Source organism: Humulus lupulus, chromosome 3, assembly GCF_963169125.1.
Source record: "Humulus lupulus chromosome 3, drHumLupu1.1, whole genome shotgun sequence".
Taxonomy (NCBI): Eukaryota; Viridiplantae; Streptophyta; class Magnoliopsida; order Rosales; family Cannabaceae; genus Humulus; species Humulus lupulus.
In genome coordinates, this window is record NC_084795.1 from 51,500,230 (window position 1) to 51,524,259 (window position 24,030).

The following is a 24,030-nucleotide window of genomic DNA, read 5'->3' on the forward strand; positions in this document are numbered from 1 at the left end:
ATCCTTATTCAAATTAACTAATTATAATTTGAAACTTGATTTAACATTATTTATTTATATTGACACAAATTTATCAATATTAATAAATTTACCCAAAGATTCTCTTTTATTCTCGAAATTTCATATCTCTGTAAATTTTCCAAAATTGACCAAGTCAACTTTAAAAATCCTAATTGATAATTAAATCAATTAATTGAGACATTCTAGATGATTTACTCAAAGGTGATGCGGGGACCATGGATCCATGAAATCAAGCTCCAACAAGTTACCGTGAATTTATTTACGAACAATTTCACTACCTTATTAATTCCTCGTGACTCCACTATAGACTTGGAATTGAACTCTTGAATTCATAGAACGTATTTTCAAAACCATAAATACGTTATCCATTGTTATAACCATTACAGTCAGTCAATCCTCTATCGATAACTTACTAACGAGATGGGTGCAAATTACCGTTTTACCCCTCATCAGTATTTTATCCTTAACTCCCACTAAGTTCCTTATAAATGATATTTATGTGAACTTAATCACAAAAATGAGATCTCAATCATTTAACCTTTTGAACAAAGAAATTAAGGAAATCATCTTTTCACTTCTCATACAGAAGTTATAGATTTCATATCTATGAATAATACTCCCACTCAATTACACTACTAAATCTCCAAGTTGTACGTATGGGCTAGAACGTAGGGTAAGCTAGTAACGAACAAGTCAAAAGATTTAAATAATATAATTAACAGAATATTATCACTCAGAATTAAGATCGACTTAACATATGGTCAACGTTGTGACATTGATTAGATTCGATAACAACGATACTTATTTATCAATCAATAATCAATATCGGTCCTAGTCTGACGTAACTAAATACATCCGATCTTATCTACTTGGTCGATGCCTTGGACAAGACATCACCACTACAAGAAAAAATGCTTTTAATAACACCGAAAATGTGTTATCAAAACATACCATAACACTTTTTGATGTGTTAAGACCGACTATGTTATCGTAGGTCATGGTACTTTACATAACACTTTATCATTGTTATACAGATGTGTTATTATATTGCCAACGATAACACAATTTCTGTATTATTTTAATAAATAGATAAGTGTTTAATTATGTTATTTATAGTCGATTATATAACACATTTCAATACTTATAAATTTGTGTCATACTACACTTTAGTATAACACTTTTTTGGTGTTATACTATACTTTAGTATAACACATTTTTTGTGTTATATTATACTTTAGTATAATACATTATTTGTGTTATACTACACTTTAGTATAACACATGTGTTATATTAGCTTAGAGAAACATAATCTTTTTTTACTTACACAAAACTAGGAAAACAAATATGAAAGTTGAAGCCAAATAAGGTAACATAAATAGATTTTTATTAATTACTCAAAATGTAATTACAATACTTAGTCTACTAGTCTAGGCTTAAGAAATCATATTACAACATAATTTATGCCCAATTTAGATTCCTTTATCACTAAATACAAAACAAAAAATGCATACACAAATTAGTGAAATACATTCTTCTATTCTAAAGGCCTCAACTACAAATGTTGTCAAGAATTGCTCCAAAGAAATCATCTCAATATACCTGCACATTGTAAAAAAATAGTCCTTTTATTATTAATATGAAGAAACAATTCATATAGTTTGTACTAACTTCTATCCCCATTTATTTCTTCTCTAAAGACCTAGCAAGGTTAATTCCTTTCTGTAAAGTTCAATACAAACATAGCATTGATGTGTAAATAGCTTTGGCAAAATTCTCTCTGTGATAGGTAACCAACAGGGCATCAAGTATGGCATCCAAATTAACAAGTAGAATGTGAATATGGCTGTTAGAGGTCCTTTATGAAGCCCATGCTATTCCTCTTATTCTCCCAAAGTTTCTCTTTCTTTCTAAGTTGGAAGTGGGAAATGTGTTTAGAGTTAGGTTATGGGAAACAAGACAAACAAAAACTGGGAAAAAAAAACAAAAGTGGAAACAAACAAATTACCCTGTTTCTTTAAATGAATACTCTTTCACTCTCTTAGCTAATTCAATTTTAGTAGCACCCCCAATTTCTTCTACTGAAACTGAATCAACATGTCCCAGGTCATCTGGGTTTGGCTTGCTAAGCTTTAACTGTAACACAAATAGGAATATTGCAAAATACATTTATCATCTAAAATGCACAATACAGCATAGGAAGAATGAAAAATGATTGAAAAAAAAGCAGTATCCTTGGACGATGAAGCAATATTCTTTCAGTCGAGCTTCCATTCTTTCCACTCTTTCACGATCAATGCCCTGAAAGAAGACATCCTAATTATAATTTCCCCAAAAATGGACAGAGACAGTTAGGGAAGAAGTATCCCCAAAACCTGCAAGATAAAAGAAATAGTAGTGCTTCAATTAAGTGTTGTTGTAGTGTACATGGTTCTAACAAAAAACGGATCCTATGTAATTTTCCAACTCCATGGTTTTAAACAGGCAGGGGAAACATGAAAAGAAAGAACAACATCTCTCTGTCCATTGAAGCTAAATATTAAAAACAAGTGAGAAACATCAGTACTAAAATCCTTCATGTTGAGAAGGTTTTCTCTGGGGCTTACATGAGTTGTTCAATACTAGTTCTGGTTCTGATACTAATTTGGGGTAGCTGTTTGGGAAATTGAGTTCAAGGCTAACACTCAACTTGGGATTTTCTATGTTTGTTCTCTCTTTAATGGTGGCTCCGCTGATAGAATGAGTGTGGTGCACAAAATCAAGTGAGAAAACCTATGGTGTTTAGTTGGTTGAAGCTTGATGGGATCAGCTGGAAGGCTTCCAAAACAGTCAATGCAAGCTGTTTTTGCTGGAACTGCTTCTTCAGGTACTAACTGTATTCATACTTTTTCATACTTGTTACTTGTTTTGCCCTTCTTATTCAACACAAATAATGTTTTAAATTGTTATATCAGCAGATGAAAACTTAAAATATATGATTAAGCATGCTATATATGTTGTAGTGCTTCGTTGATCCGTTTGTGTTTTTTTTCCATAATAAGTGCCTAAATAGTGTTATGATTTAATAGAATTATGGTAATGTCTTATGTGTGTTCTTTCTCTACTACAATAGAGAAAATAAGAAGAAAAATTCTTGATCCTACAAACAAAGAAATGGATATTGAATTAGCAGTCAGTGAGTCTAACCTAATTATTTGAAGATTGTTCATGCAACTTATGAGGCTTTATATTCAAATCAATCATTTTAGAGTTTTTAGACATAAAATAAACCCCTCTAACATTTGTAAGGAAACTGATAGTCAATGCAATGAAACAACCAACAAATTAAAATTAATGCATATAATATTGACTAAAAAGAAGACCAAAAAATACTCAATATAAATAGAATAAATATACTAGCATAATCAAGAACAACGATTCTTTGAGAGACCATCATGGTCGAACCCTTTAAGAAAACCAAAGTGTTACATACCCCTTGCTCTTGAATTCTCTAAGCCGAGACTATGGAGTTTCCTTCTCCAAAGTTGGTTTTCCAATTCCTTATAACATCAAGAGATCTCTAAGGACATATTCATACTAAAATACTTAAAGAAAATCCAAATGAAACTTACCCTAAGAAGAATTCTTAGGCTGGCTGAACCCCCTCTACTCTCCCTTACGTAAGCTTTTAGTCAAAATCATGATGAGTGCAATCAAAATTAGCATTAGCAAAATTTTGACACATACAAAAGTTTCATTAGAGAATTAGATGGTGTGAGTGAATTTCTACATCAAAAGCCCACACTCTCACTAAGTTTAACGTTTAAAGATATATGTGAGACTTTCTTTTGTCCCCAACAAACAAACAAATATAAAAAACATATATATTCACTTTATTTCCACAATTAGAAGGAATTGATAGAAAGAAAGAATAAAATCGTATGCACAAAGAACTAAAGCAATGGTCAAGTTGGATTTAGGATTAATGATTGATTTCTCTGTATTTTAAATACCATGTCAAAAAAAAATTATTCTACTAAGAAAATTGAATATAATGTAACCTAATTCTACCTACAAAGACAGGCCATCAATACCACATCACTATCATCCTTTGCAAACAAACACATGGCCCAAACAAAACAAAAAAAAGAACTCAGTAATTTCAAAACTAAATAAATACTTAAAAGATAAAGGGAAAAAAAACCAAATTGAAAGAGAATGCTGCTGACTTTTCTACATCTTTTTTTTCTAAATTAATATATTCATTTGTAGTATAGGAGGAACTCACGAGCTAATGCATCCCAACCCAATTTGAAAACTAACTAAATAAATAAAAGAATGTGAGAAAATTTTACAAAATTATTAAGTTTTAGTGAAAACCACACTTCTAGATTTTGGGCAAATATTATATAATATAAATAAAAAAAGAAGTTAAGAGATGTGAGACCTTTACATTATTATAAAGTTGGAAAATGTGCATACAATTACATGAATTGTTATTCTAAAATCGTTATTTACTCTCATATCATTGTTTCAGTTCTCTTGGATTCTATTCACTATAATGAATGAACAAAAAAAAAAAAATTGAAAAATAGAAAGTTAAGGATCATAGTCAAAAAAACCTAATCTATTGAATTGTGCCATCATAAGAAACAAAATCAACTATGGTAAAGGTACACCACAACTTTAGATAGTCAAAAGAATTTTTTATCAAAAAAAAAGTACTCATTAATTGTAATAAAAAACTCACCTCTATGTTAAGAAGTTCTTAAGTGTGGGAGGATCTTTTAGTAAAGATCTTCTGCTTCAACCTTATTAATTACAAAATTTTGTAATTCAATAAATCTCAAGTAAAAAGCTTATTCACTTCAGCAATATCAAATAAACAAGAATGAATGTCTTTCTTGACATTCTAATTGTCCTGAATATACAAAGAACCATTCAATTAACAAGAAAATAAATAACAAACCAAATTATAAATTCATAATCATCAAGAAAAAAGCACAAACTGAATCACATGCATTTCGAAGCTACATAGTATCCCATCAGTCCAATCACCAAGTGGAATTTCTTTCAAGCATTCCAATCTACAACAATACAATTCTCATTGACATTAACTCAATGAAACCTCTTTTTACACATAATATATATTTATAAAAGCATAAAAAAACCTACACATGGTTAATGTAATCGAGTTCCAAGAAAATCCCCACCGATATAGTCGAACTATGAAAATGCTTACACGTGATTAATTCACACAAACCAAATGTTTTCTATTCTAAATTAGTTAGTCAGAGTTATATACTACCCATTGAACTTTATTTTTTCATTTTTTTTCTGCTGATATTAGCTTAATATATATATTTATATATGCACACGCAAAGACCTTTAGTTGATTTTTAGTAGGTGGCAAAAGTAAGGGTCCTTTTCTGGTTCTAGCAAAAAGGCATAATATTATATATAATAATGATTAAAAACTAGTTTAGTTACTTGTCTAGGTACTTAAATGCCTTAGGAACCTTCAGCAAGAACTGGGATTGGTGCGTTTGGCCAGCTGTTCTCTGGTACACTTGGGAATTTAATAGGCATTTTCACCTTATTCTCCTGTCTGTGTATGTTTTAGACTTTTATATGAAAACAGGGCATGAACAATCTTTATGTTCATGAGATTATTGGGATAAATTAACTATCTTTGAATAATAACTTGATATTAGGATTGAATGAAAAACATGGCATTGCGTGGTTATTGTGAATGTGAGATGGAGATAATGTTAGCAGTAAAAGAAAAACAATGTATGGGAGGGGCATCGCATTTTCAATTTTCTTTAATAGACGTATCAACAATCAGAAAACTAAATACTTGACAGTCCAATATAAACTCTAACATTCACAACCAAAAAACGTTATGCTTAGATATTAATAGATACAAGAAAGTGTAAACCAAAATGTACATAGCTATGTGGACTTGAAGCACCTTTGTTGACATTCATAAGTTAGATAACTTAACATTCTTGATCTACTGATCTCTTGTTATTAGACATCATATGAAATAAGCTCTCAGTCAATGGAGATGTTAATGCAATCTGCAGATAGAAAGTAAAACAGCTTACAGTAGCACGGGTAATGCCAGGAAGACAGTAATCAGCATGAGGTGTCAAAAAATGGCCTTTCTTCACTACAAACTGCACAGCAAAACAATTGGATTGTCAGAATTTAATGAGCAAAATTTTCGCATTGCATTTAAATATAACTTGATATTCATAATCATAACCATCCATAGTGGGAATGTTTTTCATAATTAAACAAATGTAGTCTGGAAATTACTATAACAAACAGGGTTCAGTTAATAATTGTTAGTTAAGCATAAAACCTTACAATATTTGTAGCATTTGTTTCGGACACGAAACCTTCATAGTCAGGCATGATTGCATCACCGACATTTCCATTATTTCCTTCTATCTGCACCATCCAAGAAACATGTTAAAATTAACACAAGAATAAATCCATGAGAATCAACACATTAATATATGCCATAGAAGAATGCAAATCTACCAGGCTGGTACAGTGTCACTGATTTGACCAAATCATGTTCTGCACATTCTTTCACTGAAGACCTCACCATATATCCTACCCTAGAACTTTCCTTTTTTTTTCTTCTATCATTTGAATAGATGCACACGATGAATTACTTAAGTTTTTGATAGTTTAGTATTCTACTAAGTTGTAAACTCAACATTCAATTTCAGCAAGGAACAGTCAACAGTATATGTATTAAAAGAATGATCAGTCATTTCAAAACAAAACAATATCTGAATATCATATTCTTGGATCTGTATCATAGAGAATAGGAAGCTACCTTTGCTAGTATATTATTGAGAAGGTTATTGTGGTGAATCTTGGAATCCAAATTCTGGTAAAAAACAAGGGAAAAAATGAGTCAGCATAACAAATTTATTTATTGATATCTTAGAGTACTAAAAAAATACTGTACAATATATTATGGTAACCCTGAAATGTATACCACGTAAGAGAAAATTTTACTGCAAGACATACTGTCAAGGTTAGCCAAAACTGAATCATATGTAAGTTGTTTTTGAACTCGTATTTCTCATTTTGTCAATCCTTAACAAAAATAGTTATATATATATTTACCAAACCTATTAGCATCATAAAATGATTTCAAAACATTCATTTATCATCAAAATTATAACTCAAAAAAAAAAAAATTAAAGATATACCCATTGAGCTTGCTCAAAGAACCTTTTTTCCAAATCCACTAGTAGATTCTGCACACAATCACCACAATTAGAAATTCATAATAAATAACAACACATAGATTTATGTTTAAACATACCATATCCAAAGCATAGTTTTATTGCAGGTTGATTTAATTTATAACCTGTCTTCAACCCAAAAAAGAGAGCAAAACTTAGTACAAAAAGACTGAGTAGAGTGAGGAGAATAAAGTCGAACAAACAAATCAACATAAGCCCGAATAAAAACCCCCAAGATTTTCAAAACCAATAATAATAATAAAAAATGGAAAGAATAAATAAGAACCCTAGAAAACCCACATTAAAAGTTGAATATAAATATATACAAAATCAGATTTAGGGTAAAAATAATGATACTTTCATGCTTCAATACACTACCATCTAACCTTAATTCTGGCTGATGCCATGGATTGGACCCATTCCTAGTGGGTCTCCAAAAGAATGGCAGAGGGAAGAGGGCATGGAAACGACTAGGATTGAGAGAGGAAAATGGGAAATGATCACAGGGAAGACTAGTTGACTGACTAGAGAGAGAGACAATGTATGTTTTTGGTGAGAGTTTATTTTTTTGCTGACAAGAAGAAGAACAATCTATTATATATTATAGCTTACTTCTTGTCTATATATTATAGCTTACTTCTGGCCAGTATATGAAAAAATATGATTGCACACTACAATCTATTTCACTAAGGCATTTTAACAAAAAATTAATGTGCAACAGACAAAACAAAGAAAAAGAATATTATAAGCATATATATAACTACTCAAACACATTCTAAAAGGGAATGCTACAAAAGTAGAAGAGCATAGAAGATTAATTATAGCAAATATACTTCCTATAGTTGAGCATGTGCACCCATTACACCACCAATAAGGGCTGACGAGAGAGCATACCGTGTATGTATATCCATGGAATAGATCTGGAATCAATGAATATAACAAATAGATATGCCCTCTAAGCACAACCCAATGCTTCGATATATACCTTACACCAAATAATATACACATCAAAGCTCATGAAATGAGGCAATTCTCTGAGAAGGGCCCTGATTTTGAAGAAGAAGCTATTAGGAACGAAGAGGCCAATAGAGGTGAAGTCATTGAGATATCGCCTATTCCACAAATTATTGCTAAGGATTCAAAATGTATACATATAGAAATATAGATAGACAATGAGAAAAAAAAAATAGAGCTACTCAGAGAAAAAGAAGAGAATACCCAAATGGCTGGTGTTGACCCTGATTTTGGCCAACTGACACGGAGTCAAATTTGCTTGATGTGGACAAACATGTTGAAATGAATGTGATGACAAAAAACAATAAAGAACACAAGAATTTATAGTGGTTCGGCCCTAGAATCTGGTAACAACCTACGTCCACTTGAATTATTATTGATGTAGGATCCAAAGGAGTGATCAAAGAACTAGGGTTCAATAAGTTTCACCAACCTCTGAAGAACAAGACAATATATCAAATAGAATCACTCTAGTCTCAAATAATTCGAAGGCCAAAAGTCCCTTCCTTGAGCTATCTTTCTCTATTTATAGGCTCAAGGGGGATTACATTAATTTGTTACAAATATTCTTTCCTAAATAATCAGATACTCAGGAAATCATGGGAGTCAATCTCGGGATTGACTAAGATCTTTATAAAAGTATCATGAGACACGCGGAACCTGCGACCATACTGGTCGCAGGTAAACTTCGACTGCCTTTTGTTTACAATATCTCCACTTGTCGATACCCTAGCAGAACTTCGCCAGGTGTCAGCCACGTGTCCAGAAATCACTTGCCATGTCATTTGTGCCTGTTTTTTGGATAACATTTTCCCCCAAGTTTATTTATTACGAGCAATAAATAAACTTTTGAGGAAACGACCCTTCGGTTACCCCACCATACCTGTCAGAACACTTCGTGCAATCTTGGAAAAAGCAACCTACCCTTGTCTAATCACACCTTTTCGTTTCCCAAGTAACCTTTCGACGACTATCACCCTTCCCCATGCTTCGAAAAAGGGGAAGCTGATGATTACTTCCTTTTAATGCTTATGGACAAAAATATATATAGCCTCTTTGAAGTCTCCTTTTTCTTTTTACGCAAGCCATCACTCTTTCAAGAAACCCTAACACCAGAGCCCCTGTTTTCCTTTGAAGACTGTCCTTTGGCGTTTCAAGATTCAGTACGTGAGCCCCTTTACGCCCGAAAAATTTCTCAAATCTCCACAATCTTTATCTTGGTAAGTTTCTGGACTCTTACGCTTTATATTTTTGCCATGCATGCTTCTGTAGACCGACTGTTGGGTTCATTCATTTCTGGGCTGAAATGCATGTCAGTAGGGGGGATTAATAATTGATACTGAATGTTGTGTGAAATTTCTCTATTACTAGGGAGTTACGAGTTAGTTTGATAGTTAAGATCATGACTTTAGGACGTAAAAACGAAGTAAAAATTCAATTTTTATGCTAGCTGAAAAACCAGGTTTTTCCCGCCCTAAAAGGAGTTGAAAAAGCTTCTTTTTTTTTAAAAAAAAAAAAACTTTTTACTTTCACTTTTGATCTATTTCTCAAATTGTTCGTGTGAAAAAATGTAAGTTTTTGTTAGAATGCTGCTGTATAAAAGCTTAACTTTTATACTCGACCAGCGTTATTCTAAAAAACTTTCAAAATTCTTCATCCTCACCTCCCCATTCTACTGTTTGCAGACTTTAATGCCAGATTTGTGGGGAGGTGAACGGCCCATCGACGACGATCTTCTTGCCCAGCTGCTCGAAGGTGAAGAACAACCGATCGACCGAGTTCATGAGATTCCATTTTCACGATCTTCTTCTAGACCTCGTCCATCACCACCTCAAATGGCCCGCTCTAAGTCCTTGGGCAAGAAAAGACCTGACTCCGAAAACAGTCCAAACTCTCCTGCCTAGCCTGATTCACAGGCTAGGGTTCCCTCGACCAGTGGTCGAGAAAATGCCACCCCAGACCCTCGTATCCAAGTCAAAGCCTGCCCTTGGCATAAAAACCTTCCTGATGTCGAGTGGTATCTCTCCCCCACCAGCCAAGTGACTCCTCGGATGCTTGCTAATTATCGCAGGAAGTATCCTCTTATAGGAGTCAATCTCACAATCCTAGCTGCTGACCAAAGAGCTAACCTTCCCGGGGGTGCCTATAGCGCTTGGTCTAGATATCACATAGAGGCGGGGGATATCCTCCCTCTACATCCTTTCTATCAGGGGGTGGCCAACTATTTTGGTGTCGCCCCCTTTCAAATTACTCCAAATGGATATAGAATGCTGGATGCACTCTATATCCTGTATAAACTTAAAAAATGACCAGAACCTACCATTCATGAGGTCAATTTCCTCTTCGACCTTAAGTCCAACCCTCAACAATACGGGACGGGCTTGTTCCATCTCTGTCACCAGGAAACTAGCCGAACTTTCCTGAGTGACACTACCCATATTTCCAACGTGGGGCAGTACAGTAGGGAGTACTTCCTCATGCCGAACATGATTACGAACAACCTGGCCTGCGCTCGCGGAGGTAAATGCTTTCTTCACTGGTCGCTACTTTTCCTTAACAAATTCTCTTGAACCTTTCTAAGTATACTATGCCTTTCAAGACCATGGTAACGTCTGAACCCAACACCAGACATGGTATTGAGGTCCAACGCACTGGCCAGGATGGCAGACGCAGAAAAAAGCATCAAGTCCCTGGTCACTGATGAAAATCTGAGGCTATCTGGCCTCCTGGCTCCTCGCCATGAAACAAGAGGACCTGTGGTAGCAGATGCCACACCCGAGGGGGATCCCGAGCAGCAACCCCCGGCGTCTCCTCCCCGAAGGAGGCCAACGGGGGTTACAATCAGGGAACCCACTGGCGTCCCTTCAACAGAGAGGCCTTCTGCGCCCCAAGGCAAGGAGAAACAAAAGGCAACAGATTCTGTCATAGACCTGGATGAATCGTCGGACGAAAATGGTATTGTTATCTTGCTTTTAAATAGCTTGCCAATTCCTTGTCACTTGTTTGACGGGGACGACAATTTTACGTATACTCCAAATCTAGGGCCAGACTTCTTCGTGCCAGATAGTGAGTGTGTGACTAATAGAGTCAGTAGTATAGCGACTAGTAGTTGTAGCTCGGGTATTAAACTTTGTGACCTCTTTTCTGTTTTACCAAGAATTTTCATCCGCCTTCATCTTATCATCTGCATATTTTTCTTTGTACGCAGAGATGGCTACTCCCAACATTTTCGATCTGTACCAGGCTGAAGAGGAGGAAGAAGTCCCCCTGGTTCGACGAAAGACATCCAGGAGGCATAATGGCAAATCGAGCCAAGGACCTCCGGCCAAGAAGGGTCGAACAGAAGATCCTTCCAAGGATGCGCCAACTGGACAAGCTTCTGCTCCTGCTGAGAAGGAGGCTGCCCCTGCTGCCAACCCTCCGCCTGCGGCCCGAAGGGAGCATACCCCGCAAGCAGAGCTTCCTGGGACAAAGCTCACGAACTGCTCCCTGTGATCGGCCAAAGATCGCCTTGCCCATATCTTGAAGCACGACCGTTGCAGGGAGGCAATGGCTGAAGCTGAGGGCATGGGGGTTGACCAGATCCTCAACAGGGCTCTTAACGAAGTGGCCAGTGTAAGTATTTTTACTCTTGACTGTAGGCCATGCTGACAATAACTGCCGCTCGCACCCGTGCCCTAGCTACCATCGACTAGGCTTGGGCAAAGGCCGTCGAGGAGTTCCAGGTTAGAGCCACCGAGGAGCTTCATGTTGGAAAAAACTTATACTGGATCTTTATTTATTTTCATGTATATCTAATATTAAACAAATTAATACGAGATAGCCTAAAACATGTTTCTAAAATTGAATTCAAAGAGAAACAAAAATAGAATACTTACAGTATACGCAGCAGAATTAAGAGTCCTTCCTTCAGTTTCTCTAACTCTTGTATCCTCTCTGTCGCAGAGTATTATCAAGAAACTGAACCGATCTTCTATTTTCTTCACGATCTTCCAATGTATCCTTAGAACCACCTAGACTAGTGTGGGCAATTCTCAACACATGAGATAGATATAGAGAGAAGAAGAGAAAATAAGAAAGTGGCTTAGAAAAGGATTTGTGTTTAGAGAGAATATAAAACTATCAGAAAATTTGACTTATCAAAAACCCTTCTTTTGACTTCTCTATAAGCACTCCTTTTATAGACTCAATTAGGCCATTTAATTTAATTAAAAAATCAATAAAATAATAGCCATTTTGAAGCCCTAGGTCGAAATTATCATGGGCTATAGGCCCGTGAAATTTCCCATTTGATTATAAGCCCATTGGACTTAAAATCAAGGCCTGTATTATTTTCTATTGATTTAATTAATTAAATAATTATTTAAATCCTTTATCAAATTAATTATTTATAATTTGAACCTTGATTTAAATTTATTTATTAATTTAGATACCAATTTATCTTAATTAATAAATCTGCCATAATTTCTCTTTTCTTCTCAAAATTACACAACTCTGTGAAACTATCCAAAATTGACCTGGTCAACTTTAATAATTCTAATTGATGATTAAATCAATTAATTGAGACTATCTAGATGATTTTATCCAAGGTACAATGGGGACCATGGGCCTATGAAATCAAGCTCCAATAAGTTATCATAAATCTAACAAATAAATTTACTAACTTATTAATTCCTCGTGACTCCACTATAGACTTGGAATTGCACTCTTTGAATTCATAGAACGCTCTATAACAAATATAGATACGCTATTAATTATCCATTGTTACAACCATAATTGTCACTCAATCCTCTATAGACGGTCTACAATGAGATAGGACTAAAATACCGTTTTACCCCTCATTGTATTTTATCCTTAAAACACTTAGTTCCTTGTAAATGATATTTCAGTAAACTAATTTAATTACTGAAATGAGATCTCTATCATTTAACACCTTGAACCAAACAAAAAGGAAACCATCGTTTCACTTATTCATCAGAAGCTATAGATGTTCATATCTATGATTAACACTCCCACTCAATTATACTACCGAGTTCCCAAGATGTAAGTATGGGCTAGTCCGTAGGGTAAGCTGGTAACGAACAAGTCAAAGAACTCAAATAATACAATCAGTTAGAATACTAACCACTCAGAATTGAGATTGAATTGACCTATGGTCAACTATATGATATGACTAGAATAGATAATAACGGTATGTTTACTTATCTTATCAACTGTCAATATCGGTCCTGTCCGATGTAACAAATACATCCGATCTTATCTACTTTGCTAATGTTCTGGAAAGAACATAACACTGTAATGTGTAAGTAGATCATATCGTAGATTGGCAAGTCAGTGTAAATCCGGTGCACTGACTAATCTTAGGACTAACTTATTTTTGAACATATAATCATATTTATATTCCACTGTGATTACGTCACTATAAATAAGATTAGCTATATGCTCGGGATTTAACAGAAGTTTATATTAAACAAATAATCATGAAAATAAAACATGTGAGCAAAGTGATTGACCAAGTCAAAAAATGATTTATATTCTTTTATTGATAATAAAAATGAGATTACAAAGAATTTGGGTTTTAATTAGGGCATAAAACCCCAACACTTCAGGCTGCAGAAGCCAGGCACGCTGGGGAGTTGGAGTAGTTGTTGAGAATGCGGCCAATCAGACTGTTGAGCAAGACCCTCCTGCTCCTTAAACTTATTTCTCTCTCTTTTTTCTTCTTCAATTACACGACCCACGGGTCGTGTTGTAAAGATAATTTTTACTTTTAAATTTGCTGCACGGGCAGCAAACTTTTCCTTTTACTTTAAACAATTACATCCAAGCAGTGATGCTTGCGGTGTAAATGAATGCCTTTTTTGATATTATAATATTTTCTCCTATTATAACATCTGTTCGTATGACCGAACTTAGTATAGTACTTTGGTTTGATTTAACAAAATATGAATTTTGAAAAATACTCTAAGTACCGTAGCATGCTTTCACTCATTTTGTTCATGTGTTTACATACCTCTTGGTATGCTTTGCTATCGATGTACCTTATATGCCCCCCAAGTGATCGAGGAGCTTTAGGCCCTTGGTCACTTGCCTTGACCACGACCTGTGCGAACATTACTGCTCGATAGTAAACATAACTCTTATAATACAGCAAAACAACACACGTAATGAACAAATACTTGTAAAAATAAATTTACAAAGGTTAGCAAGAATGACTGGCTGCGCACAGTCCCTTATAATCTCGTATTAAAAATGGACTAAACATGTCATTACGAGTGATCTTAAAAAGATCTTACACTTATAAGCGATTAGCCATACAACGTGGCTAACCCTTTTTCGAAACTTGTAAAAAGTAAAAATTAATACAAGCCAGTCCTTTAAAAAGGACTGTTTATTGGTAGTACTTGCGCAGGTGTTCATCGTTCCAATAGCGTGGAACGAGATCTCCATTTAAGCGTGCAAGTTTGTAGGTGCCTGGATGAAGGACTTCTTCAATCTGGTAAGGTCCTTCCCAGTTTGGTCCGAGCACTCCAGCAGTGGGGTCGCGGGTATTCAAGAAAACTCATCGTAGCACTAGGTCGCCAACGTTGAATTTTCTTTCTTTCACCTTTGAGTTAAAATATCGGGCGACCTTTTGCTGGTACGCAGCAACTCGGAGTTGGGCTCTTTCTCGTATCTCCTCAATTGAGTCTAGGGACTCCATCATCAGTTGGCTATTCTGGCTCTGGTCGTATGTAATGCCTCGATGTGAGGGGGGATCTAATTTGATAGGTAACATAGCTTCATACCCGTATGCTAAGGAAAATGGGGTATGACCTGTCGTTGTTCAATGAGAAGTTCTATACGACCAGAGGACTTCGGGCAACTGTTTTGGCCATGATCCTTTAGCATCTTCGAGCCTTTTCTTCAGGGTATCCTTAAGCGTTTTATTCACTGCTTTAACTTGCCCATTTGCTTGTGGATGTGGAACTGAAGAAAAACTTTTAATGATCCCGTGTCTTTCTCAGAAGTCTGTGAATAAGTCACTATCAAATTGGGTGCCGTTGTCTGAGACAATTTTTCGAGGCAAACCATATCGGCAAACAATGTTTTTGATGACAAAGTCAAGAACTTTCTTGGTTGTTATGGTAGCGAGTGGCTCAGCTTCGACCCATTTGGTGAAGTAGTCGATTGCTACAACTGCGTACTTCACTCCTCCTTTTCCCGTTGGCAGGGATCCAATCAAGTCTATTCCCCATACTGCGAAAGGCCAAGGACTCTGCACCTGTTTTAACTCCTTGGGAGCTGCGCGTGAGATCTTGGAAAATCTCTGACACTTGTCGCATTTTCGCACAAACTCCATTGAGTCTTCGTTCATAGTTGGCCAGAAATAGCCTTTCCTTAGAATCTTTTTCGACTAACGTTGCCCCCCAGCGTGATCCCCGTAGAAGCCTTCATGTACTTCCCTCATCAGATCCTTAGCTTTTTCTGGTGTAATACATCTGAGCAGTGGCATGGAATATCCTCTTCTGTAAAGAACACCATCGACCAGTATGTACCTAGCAGCCTGCCTTTGAAGAGTTCTGGCTTTGTTCCTATATGCCGGTAGTACAACATTTGTAAGATACTCCAAGTAAGGCGCCATCCATGTGTCTCCCATCCGGATTTCCATACTGGTTTCATTTGCTCGTATGCTCGGCTCGCCCAATCTTTCTACTGGCACAATATTCAAAGTGTCAGCATCTTTCGCGCTGGCGAGTTTGGCTAAGGCATCTGCGTTCAAATTCTGATCCTGAGGTATTTGCTGGAGGGTATACTTCTTGAACTGGGCCAACAGATCTTTAGTTTTGTTCAAGTAGGCCACCATTTTTAGGCCTCGTGCTTGATATTCCCCTAGAACTTGATTCACTACCAACTGTGAATCACTGTAAATATCCAGCACCTTTATACTTATGTCTTTTGCCATTCTTAATCCAGCGAGGAGTGCTTCGTATTCAGCTTCACTATTTGACGCTGTGAAGTCGAACCTAATGGCGCAGTGAAATTGATGCCCTTCTGGCGTTATCAAGATCACCCCTGCTTCTGCGTGAGATTCATTGGACGACCCATCTGTGAATAACTTCCACGAAGGAGCTTCATCTTGAGGCTTAGGTGCACTAGGCTTTTCGCACTGCTCGTTGTTTGGGAGTTCGGTGAACTCTGCAATAAGATCAGCCAAGACTTGTCCCTTTACTGCTGCCCGCGGTGAATATGTAATATCGAACTGCCCCAGTTCGATTGCCCATTTTAATAAACGCCCAGCCGCTTCTGGTTTTTGGAGGACTTGCCGAAGGGGCTGGTCAGTTAAGATTGTAATGGGATGGGCTTGGAAGTAAGGACGTAGCTTCCTTGAGGCCAAGATTAAACAATATGCTAACCTCTCAATGGGGGGATACCTCAGTTCTGCTCCGATTAGCCTCTTGCTTACATAGTAAACCGCTTTTTTGTACGCCTTCTTCCTCTCGTACTAGTACCGCACTAGCAGCAACTTCAGTGATCGCCAGGTAAATGAACAAAGTTTCTCCTTTGATAGGCTTTGATAAAATAGGAGGTTGTGCCATATGGGCTTTTAAGGCCTGAAAAGCTTGCTCGCAGTCTCCTGTCCATTCAAACTTCTTGTTGCCCCCAAGTAGATTGAAGAAAGGGACGCATTTATCCGTTAACTTGGAAATAAATCTACTTAGGGCCGCAATTCTCCCAGTTAAACTTTGTACATCCTTGATCTTCTCTGGCGATTTCATGTCGATCAAGGCTTTTATCTTGTCGGGGTTGGCCTCGATCAGCTCGATCCGACTCCAAAGGAACATTTGAGAGGATTTAGTTTCATCTGGTACTTGTTCAATACATCGAAACACTCTTGCAAATCCTTCACATGTCCTTCTGCTTTTTTTGACTTTACTAGCATGTCGTCCACGTACACCTCCATGCTTACTCCGATCAATTCTTTAAACATGTGGTTAACCAATCGCTGGTAAGTCGCACCTGCGTTTTTCAGTCTGAAGGGCATTACTTTATAACAGTATAATCCCGTATCGGTCCAAAAGCTGGTGTGATCCTCGTCAGGGGGATGCATACTGATCTGATTGTAGCCTGAGTATGCATCCATGAAGGAGAGGATCTCGTGTCCTGCAGTAGCATCGACCAACTGGTCGATCCTTGGGAGTGGGAAGCAATCCTTCGGGCAGGCTTTATTGAGGTCTGTAAAATCCACACAGGTTCGCCATTTTCCGTTAGGCTTGGGAACCAGCACTGGATTAGAGACCCACGATGGATAAAACTCCACCCTGATGAACCCATTCTCCTTTAATCTTTCAACTTCTTCTTTTAAGGCCCTCGACCGATCCTTATCGAGCAACCTTCTTTTCTATTGCATGGGTGGAAAACTCTTGTCTATGTTCAAGACATGGCTGATAACTGCATGATCTATCCCAGCCATGTCTTTGTGCGACCATGCAAATACTTCCTGGTTTTTTCGCAAAAACTCCACCAGTGCATGCTTCGTGGTTGGTTCTAAGTTTTTCCCGACCTTCACGACTCTGGTCGGGTCTTTTTCGTCAAGTTGGACCTCTTCTAGGTCCTCGACGGGTCTAACATTTTCCTCAAAATCCCCAAAGCGAGGATCTAAATCTCTATCCTCATTTTAGGCAACACCCTATTTGGTGACTTCACCACCGGATTGGGCTTGTGTATCAATTTCCATCTGCAACCTATCTGGGGGAGTGCTTTTTGACGTTCCCTTCTTCGCCTTCGTGACTGAGGCGTTGTAGCACTCCCTAGCCTCCCTTTGGTTTCCCAACACGAGTCCTACCCCTGCGTCTGTTGAGAATTTCATGGCTAAGTGCCAGATAGAGGTGACGGCCCGTAGATCAACCAGTATAGGCCTCCCAATGATGGCATTGTACGCCGAAGGACAATCGACTACTATGAAAGTAGCGAGTAATGTCCTGGTAGCAGGCGTTGTACCTGCTGTCATTGGTAGTCTGATTGACCCTGCTGGGGCGAGTCCCTCACCAGAGAAGTCGTATATTGTTTGGTTGCAGGGCTCCAGGTCCTTAACGGACAACTTCATGCGTTCCAGCGAAGACTTATACAGGATGTTCACCGAACTTCCTGTATCAAATAGAACTCTCTTCACCATCATATTGGCCATTTGGATATCCACGACCAGCGGATCAGAATGTGGGAACCGGACATGTTGGGCATCGCTATCAGAGAAGGTTATTTCGCCTTCTTCTGACCGAGCATTTTTAGGCGCGCAGTCATCATCTCGATGTCTTGGTCGTGGCGCAGAGTCCGAGCATATCATTCTCTGGCCTTTCTGCTATTTCCCGCGAGGTGCGGGCCTCCACAGATGGTTAACAATGTGCCAGTTACGAGATCAAGCTGCAAAGGTGGCGAGCATTGGCGTGTGGGCACTTGCTCGTTGCCACCTGGAGCTTTTCGTTGGGAATTTCCCGAGGCCCGTATATACCTTCTCAAGTGTCCTTGTCTAATAAGGAACTCGATCTCATCCTTCAGCTGGTTGCATTCATTGTTATCATGTCCGTAGTCGTTATGATAACGACAGAACTTGATAGTGTCTCTTCTCAAAATATCCTTTCGAATGGTAGCAGGTTTCTTATAAGGCACACTGGAACTCGTGGCCTGATAAACCTCTCCCCGAGACTCAATAAGGGCAGTATAGTTAGTGAACCGAGGTTCATAACGATTACCCTTGGCTTGTTTATTGTCAGAGGTGGAAGGCTCATTGTGCGGCCGTTTCCCCCCATTCTTGCCATTGCTGTTGCCGTTCCCGTTCCCGTTGCCTTTGTCATTGTCGTTGGGCTTGAACCCATTGGCGGCTTTGGCGGGCTCGGCAGTCCCCTTGTCCTTGCCTGGGGCCTTCCCTTCATTGGCGATGGCATCTTCGAGCTTGATATATCAATCAGCTCGATCCAAAAATTCCTAGGTAGTTCTGACCCCATGTTTTCTGGGGCTGTCCCAGAGAGGCGTGCGGCGCTTAACCCCTGCAGTTATGGCCATCATCTTGCCTTCGTCTCCCACTGTTTTTGCCCCAGCAGCTGCTCGCATAAAGCGCTGGACGTAGTCCTTCAGTGGTTCTCCGTTTTGCTGGCGTATTTCAACCAACTGATTTGCCTCAGTCGGGTGCGCACGACCCGCATAGAACTGTTCGTAAAACTCCTTTACGAACATTTCCGAAGATACTATACTTGCAGGAGGGAATTTGAAAAACCATTCCCGTGTGGCATCAGAAAGCGTTGCAGGGAAGATCCTACAGTGAGCGTCTTCGGACATTTTCTGAATGCCCATTTGTATCTCAAACTTGTTGATGTGAGATACCGGGTCACCATACCCGTCAAAGTTCAAAAGCGTAGGCATCTTAAACTTGCTAGGAGTTTCTGCCATAGCTATCCTCTGGACGAAAGGAGTGCCCTTTCTTCTATCGTGGTCGATATAAGATGTTCTTCCCCCGACCAGCTACTGCACTGCCTGGTTGAGGGCATCTATCTGGGCTTACACGGCGCCAGGAATCGTCGTGGCCTCTGGTGCTCGGGGGACGTTATCGTCTTGCCGCTCCCGGCGATCGTTGAGTATGTCTCTTAAATCCTCGTCTCTCCTCTGCTGCTCGCTAGCTCCGAGCTGGTTGAAGACGTTATTTTGTCTGGGCTTCCCCCCAGCGTCCCGTCTATCGGGTTGGTCATCCCTAGGCGGTAAGCTTCTGCCTCCACCTCTTTCTTAATTCCTTCGACCAGCATTTCCTTTGCCTGAGTCGGCCTCGTTATAACCATGGCCATCTCTGAATCTTGATTGGCTATGGTGGGATCGACTGTTCCCTCGGTTACCTTCCCGGGCTGGAACCTCCTGAGCATTAGAGGGTGGCCTGCGTTGGTCGGTGGGTCCCCGTGCATTATCATGCCGTGGGGGGTCCCGGACCGCAGAGCCTGACTCTGAGTTCCTTCTGTTACCAGGAGGAAGCTTTCCTCTGCTCGGAGGGTTTGGCTCGTCGCCCCTATGGCATCTAGGACTATGAGGCGGCTGCCCGACCCTATTCTGCCTCTGCTGCGGGGGATTGCCACGACCAGTTTGGGATGGAGGTTGTGCTTCAGGGTCTCTTAGCGGGACATCATCCTGAGGCGCCGGTGGCTGCTCGGGCCTTTGTGGGCTCGAGGGTTGGATAGGTGGGCTAGGATTGGGACCCCTGTAGGGCAGCCCATTCGTAGGTTGATCAGGCTGCGAGGCAGGTGCAGCCTGATTCGTAGCTAGTTATAGGGCTGCCTCGAGGGCTGCCATGGCCTCCCTCTGGCGACGATCCATCTCCGCCTATCTTTCACTCAGCTCCAGGCCCTGCCGTTCAATTTCTTGTTGCTGCCGCGCCATGATTTCGGCAGCACTTTCCTGGCTGGCCCTTAGATTGGCCAGTTTGTCCTGCAATACCCCCAAGGTATTCTTCAACGTCTCAGAGTCCATTTCTTCCTCATCAAATTCCAAATGTGGCTCATCCTCCGCCACGTTTTGAGAAGGAGGAGGCGGGTGAGATGGTGCAGCGCCGGCCGCCTGTCCAGTTTTCTTGGTAGTTTTCGCCATTGATCTTTCAACGATAATGTATCAAGCTCTCAATGAAAGCACCAGAATGTTGACCCTGATTTTGGCCAATTGACACGGAGTCAAAGTTGCTTGATGTGGACAAACACGTTGAAATGAATGTGATGACAAAAAACAATAAAGAACACAAGAATTTACAGTGGTTCGGCCCCAGAATCTGGTAAAAACCTACGCCCACTTGAATTATTATTGATGTAGGATTCAAAGGAGTGATCAAAGAACTAGGGTTCAATGAGTTTCACCAACCTCTGAAGAACAAGATAATATATCAAATAGAATCACTCTAGTCTCAAATAATTCGAAGGCCAAAAGTCCCTTCCTTGAGCTATCTTTCTCTATTTCTAGGCTCAAGGGGGATTACATTAATTTGTTACAGATATTCTTTCCTAAATAATCGGGATTGACTAAGATCTTTATAAAAGTATCATGAGACACGCGGAACCTGCGACCATACTGGTTGCAGGTAAACTTCGACTGCCTTTTGTTTACAATATCTCCATTGGTCGATACCCTAGCAGAACTTCACCAGGTGTCAGCCACGTGTCCAGAAATCACTTGCCATGTCATTCGTTCCTGTTTTTTGGATAACAACTGGTAAGCTTAAATTTGTCAAAAATAATAAGCCAAAACCAAATATCTCACATTCTTTCTCAAGTCGAATATATATATATATCAAAATAAATAGGTCCTGGATATGTAGCTTTATGGCTCCAAAAAATTATGTGACAGTAATATATTCTGAAGAAGAAAAGGAAACAAAAGAAAGAACGTACAAGAAGAAGAAGAAAGTCATTCTTGACATTGGTGAGCACCTCCAGAGATATTTCAGTCCAATTTCCATAGGGATTGAAGTTGGAGTTGAAGTTGAAGGAGCGGTGGTTGAGAGAGTGAGGAAGAGACCAAGGACTGCACATGAGAGAGAGAGGCCAAAAAAAAAAATATATAAATTTTACAAGTTTCAGGCGGGCCCCCAAAGTACTTTACCGCCATTTTTTTTCCATTTTCCATTGAAGGAAATGGGTCTAAAAAATGTTGAAGGAAAGGAAATGGGTCTTAGAAATGTTGAAGGAAATGGTCAGGTCTCAGAAATGTTGAAGGAAAGGAAATGGGTGTCGTTGAAGAGAAAGGGGGTCTCAGAAATGGGTGTCTTGGGTCTCGAAAATGTTGAAGAGAAAAGGGGTCTCAGAAATGGGTGTCTCAGAAATGTTGAAGAGATTCTTAGGTCTCAGAAATGAAAAAAAAAGAAAAGCTAAGTGGCGGGATGCTTCAATATATTACCGCCCTTTTTTCTTAAAGTTGTCCAATATAATACACTACCGTAATACTTTTTTATTAGTATTATATTCATGTGTTATGGAAATGGGTATTTGGTGTAGTGCACACCCCGAATGTGTAAATAGATCATATCGTAGATTGCCTAATCAGTGAAAATCCAATGCACTGATCTAATATTAGGACTCATTCTTTTGAACATATAATTACAACTATAATCCACTGTGACCTAGTCTCTATAATTGTAACTATCCATATGTTCGAGATTTTATAAATGTTTGTATTATTTCAATAATCATGTAATAAAACAAGCAAGCAACACGGTTGTCAAACTAAATGATTTCTACTACTTTTATTGTTAATATGAAATCTTGCTACATGTCCGACATGGTTTTATAAGGGCATAAAACCCAACAGACCTAGATGTAACCTTGCATAAGTGCGTCGACCAATTGGTTGTTTGCCATGACTTTGCCTACCCTAACTGTAATGCACCAAATTTCCTAATATGGTTGAGGACCTTGATTAGGAGGTCGGGAGGGCCATAATTGATTTATTTTGTTATTAAGTGATCATATGCATGTTTATGTGAATTATATTATTATATGATGATAAATGCATGCATATGGGTTTATTTTAATTATAAGGGCATTTTGGTAATTTGGCCTGTTGAGGGCGTGATTGTGTATTTTCGTGCATGTGGGTAAGTTATGAATGGTACCACATTATATGTGGATTTGTTCAAGCTTTTCGGCATGAGACGATCATGAAGTGCAAGTGTTCGGTCTGTTCATAACGGGATTAAGTTCGGGGCTCAGGGTGAGTCTCAGGGTGATTTTAATGATTAGAGCGTAAACGGGAGTTAAAGGGTAATGAGATATGATTTATTGGTAATTGAGAATATTGAGAATAGCGGGAATTGGAGGGTGTTAATTATGATTAACAAAATAGGTGCGAAAGGACGGTTTTGCCCTTGGTGGCTATTAAGGCTTTATTTTAGACTTGAGGGCATTTAGGTCTTTTCACCCTTAAAGATTTATATCAGCCATTAAGGCTGTAGAAGTTTACCAAAAACAGAGTGTTGCTTCCTCCTTTTCTCCCGATGGTCTTCTCCCTCATTTCTCTCTGAATTTTCAAGCTCTTTTTGAGGAACCAAGCCAAGGAACTAAGCTGGGATAAGCTAGGGTTATGCTCCACCATTGAAGAGGGTGTGTTTCTGAGATTGAGGTTAGTTTTTAGCCATTAGAACTCTTGCTTTTGCTCTGTTTTCTTAGTTAATTTCAGTTGGTTTTTGAGTTGGAAAGTTGGGAATTGGTTGGAGCTTTGGCTAGGGTTCTTGTGGTTGTGATGCTTGGGGCATGCAAGGATGATTTTTGGGTTCATTTTGCATAAAAAATGTTGTTTGGAATCATTGGAATCAAGTTGGAATTGAAGGAGTCAAAGGAAGAGATTTATGGGAAGTATCTGGCTGGGGGTAGCACTACAGCACCCACCAGAGGGTGCTATAGCGCTACACAGGATTTGTTTGGGCGGTTTGGGGTTCTGAGTATAGTGCTGGGGCACTATTGAGCAGTGCTGTATGGCTACTCTGTTTCTTCATAATCCTGTTTTGAGTGTTTTTAAGGGTTTTTTGCTTGGGGTTTCAATCCTTAAGGTTCGGGATCGAATCTACTCACCGTGTGTGTACATTTTGGGGTCCCGAGAGTGGGGTTTAGGTCAACACCCTTTCTTTGTTGATTTTCATTAATCGGAGATTGCATTTGGTTATGACTAGGTGACCGCTAAAGGATTAAGGATCGATCGTTCTCAAGGGTCGTTCTTGTTCTAATTCTCGCTTGAACCAGAGGTAAGA

General features: G+C 38.8%; 1 protein-coding gene across 14 annotated transcripts; it reads right to left on the reverse strand.

The window, feature by feature from the left end:
• Nucleotides 1-1,399: 1,399 nt before the first annotated feature.
• On the reverse strand, nucleotides 1,400-21,832 carry LOC133822685 (branched-chain-amino-acid aminotransferase-like protein 2). 14 transcript variants are annotated; one of them, XR_009887966.1, is made up of 9 exons: nucleotides 21,680-21,832; nucleotides 8,105-8,191; nucleotides 7,352-7,400; nucleotides 7,236-7,283; nucleotides 6,854-6,907; nucleotides 6,373-6,456; nucleotides 6,108-6,179; nucleotides 2,027-2,319; nucleotides 1,400-1,620 (listed from the first exon to the last, which is right to left on the reverse strand). XR_009887966.1 is itself a non-coding variant. In XM_062255103.1 (7 exons), the coding sequence occupies exons 1-6, from the start codon at nucleotides 7,676-7,678 to the stop codon at nucleotides 4,785-4,787; spliced, it is 303 nt and encodes a 100-aa protein (XP_062111087.1). In that variant the 5' UTR covers nucleotides 7,679-8,064; the 3' UTR covers nucleotides 2,178-2,393; nucleotides 4,748-4,784. The 14 variants fall into 14 exon arrangements, 6 of the variants coding, with proteins under 6 accessions (XP_062111083.1, XP_062111087.1, XP_062111085.1 ...); XR_009887967.1 differs by lacking the exons at nucleotides 8,105-8,191; nucleotides 21,680-21,832 and adding an exon at nucleotides 7,658-8,066 and having other exon boundaries at nucleotides 7,352-7,396; XR_009887965.1 differs by lacking the exons at nucleotides 8,105-8,191; nucleotides 21,680-21,832 and adding an exon at nucleotides 7,658-8,066.
• Between the last annotated feature and the right edge of the window lie 2,198 nt (nucleotides 21,833-24,030).

Excerpts from the sequence above, each read along its gene's own strand:
- LOC133822685 (XM_062255099.1), bottom strand. The coding sequence starts at position 7,678 with ATGGCATCAGCCAGAATTAAG. Across the intron at positions 7,284-7,657 it reads TGGCATCAGCCAGAATTAAG|AATCTACTAGTGGATTTGGA; the intron begins GTTAGATGGTAG and ends GATTGTGTGCAG. Across the intron at positions 6,457-6,853 it reads TCAATAATATACTAGCAAAG|ATAGAAGGAAATAATGGAAA; the intron begins GTAGCTTCCTAT and ends TGGATGGTGCAG.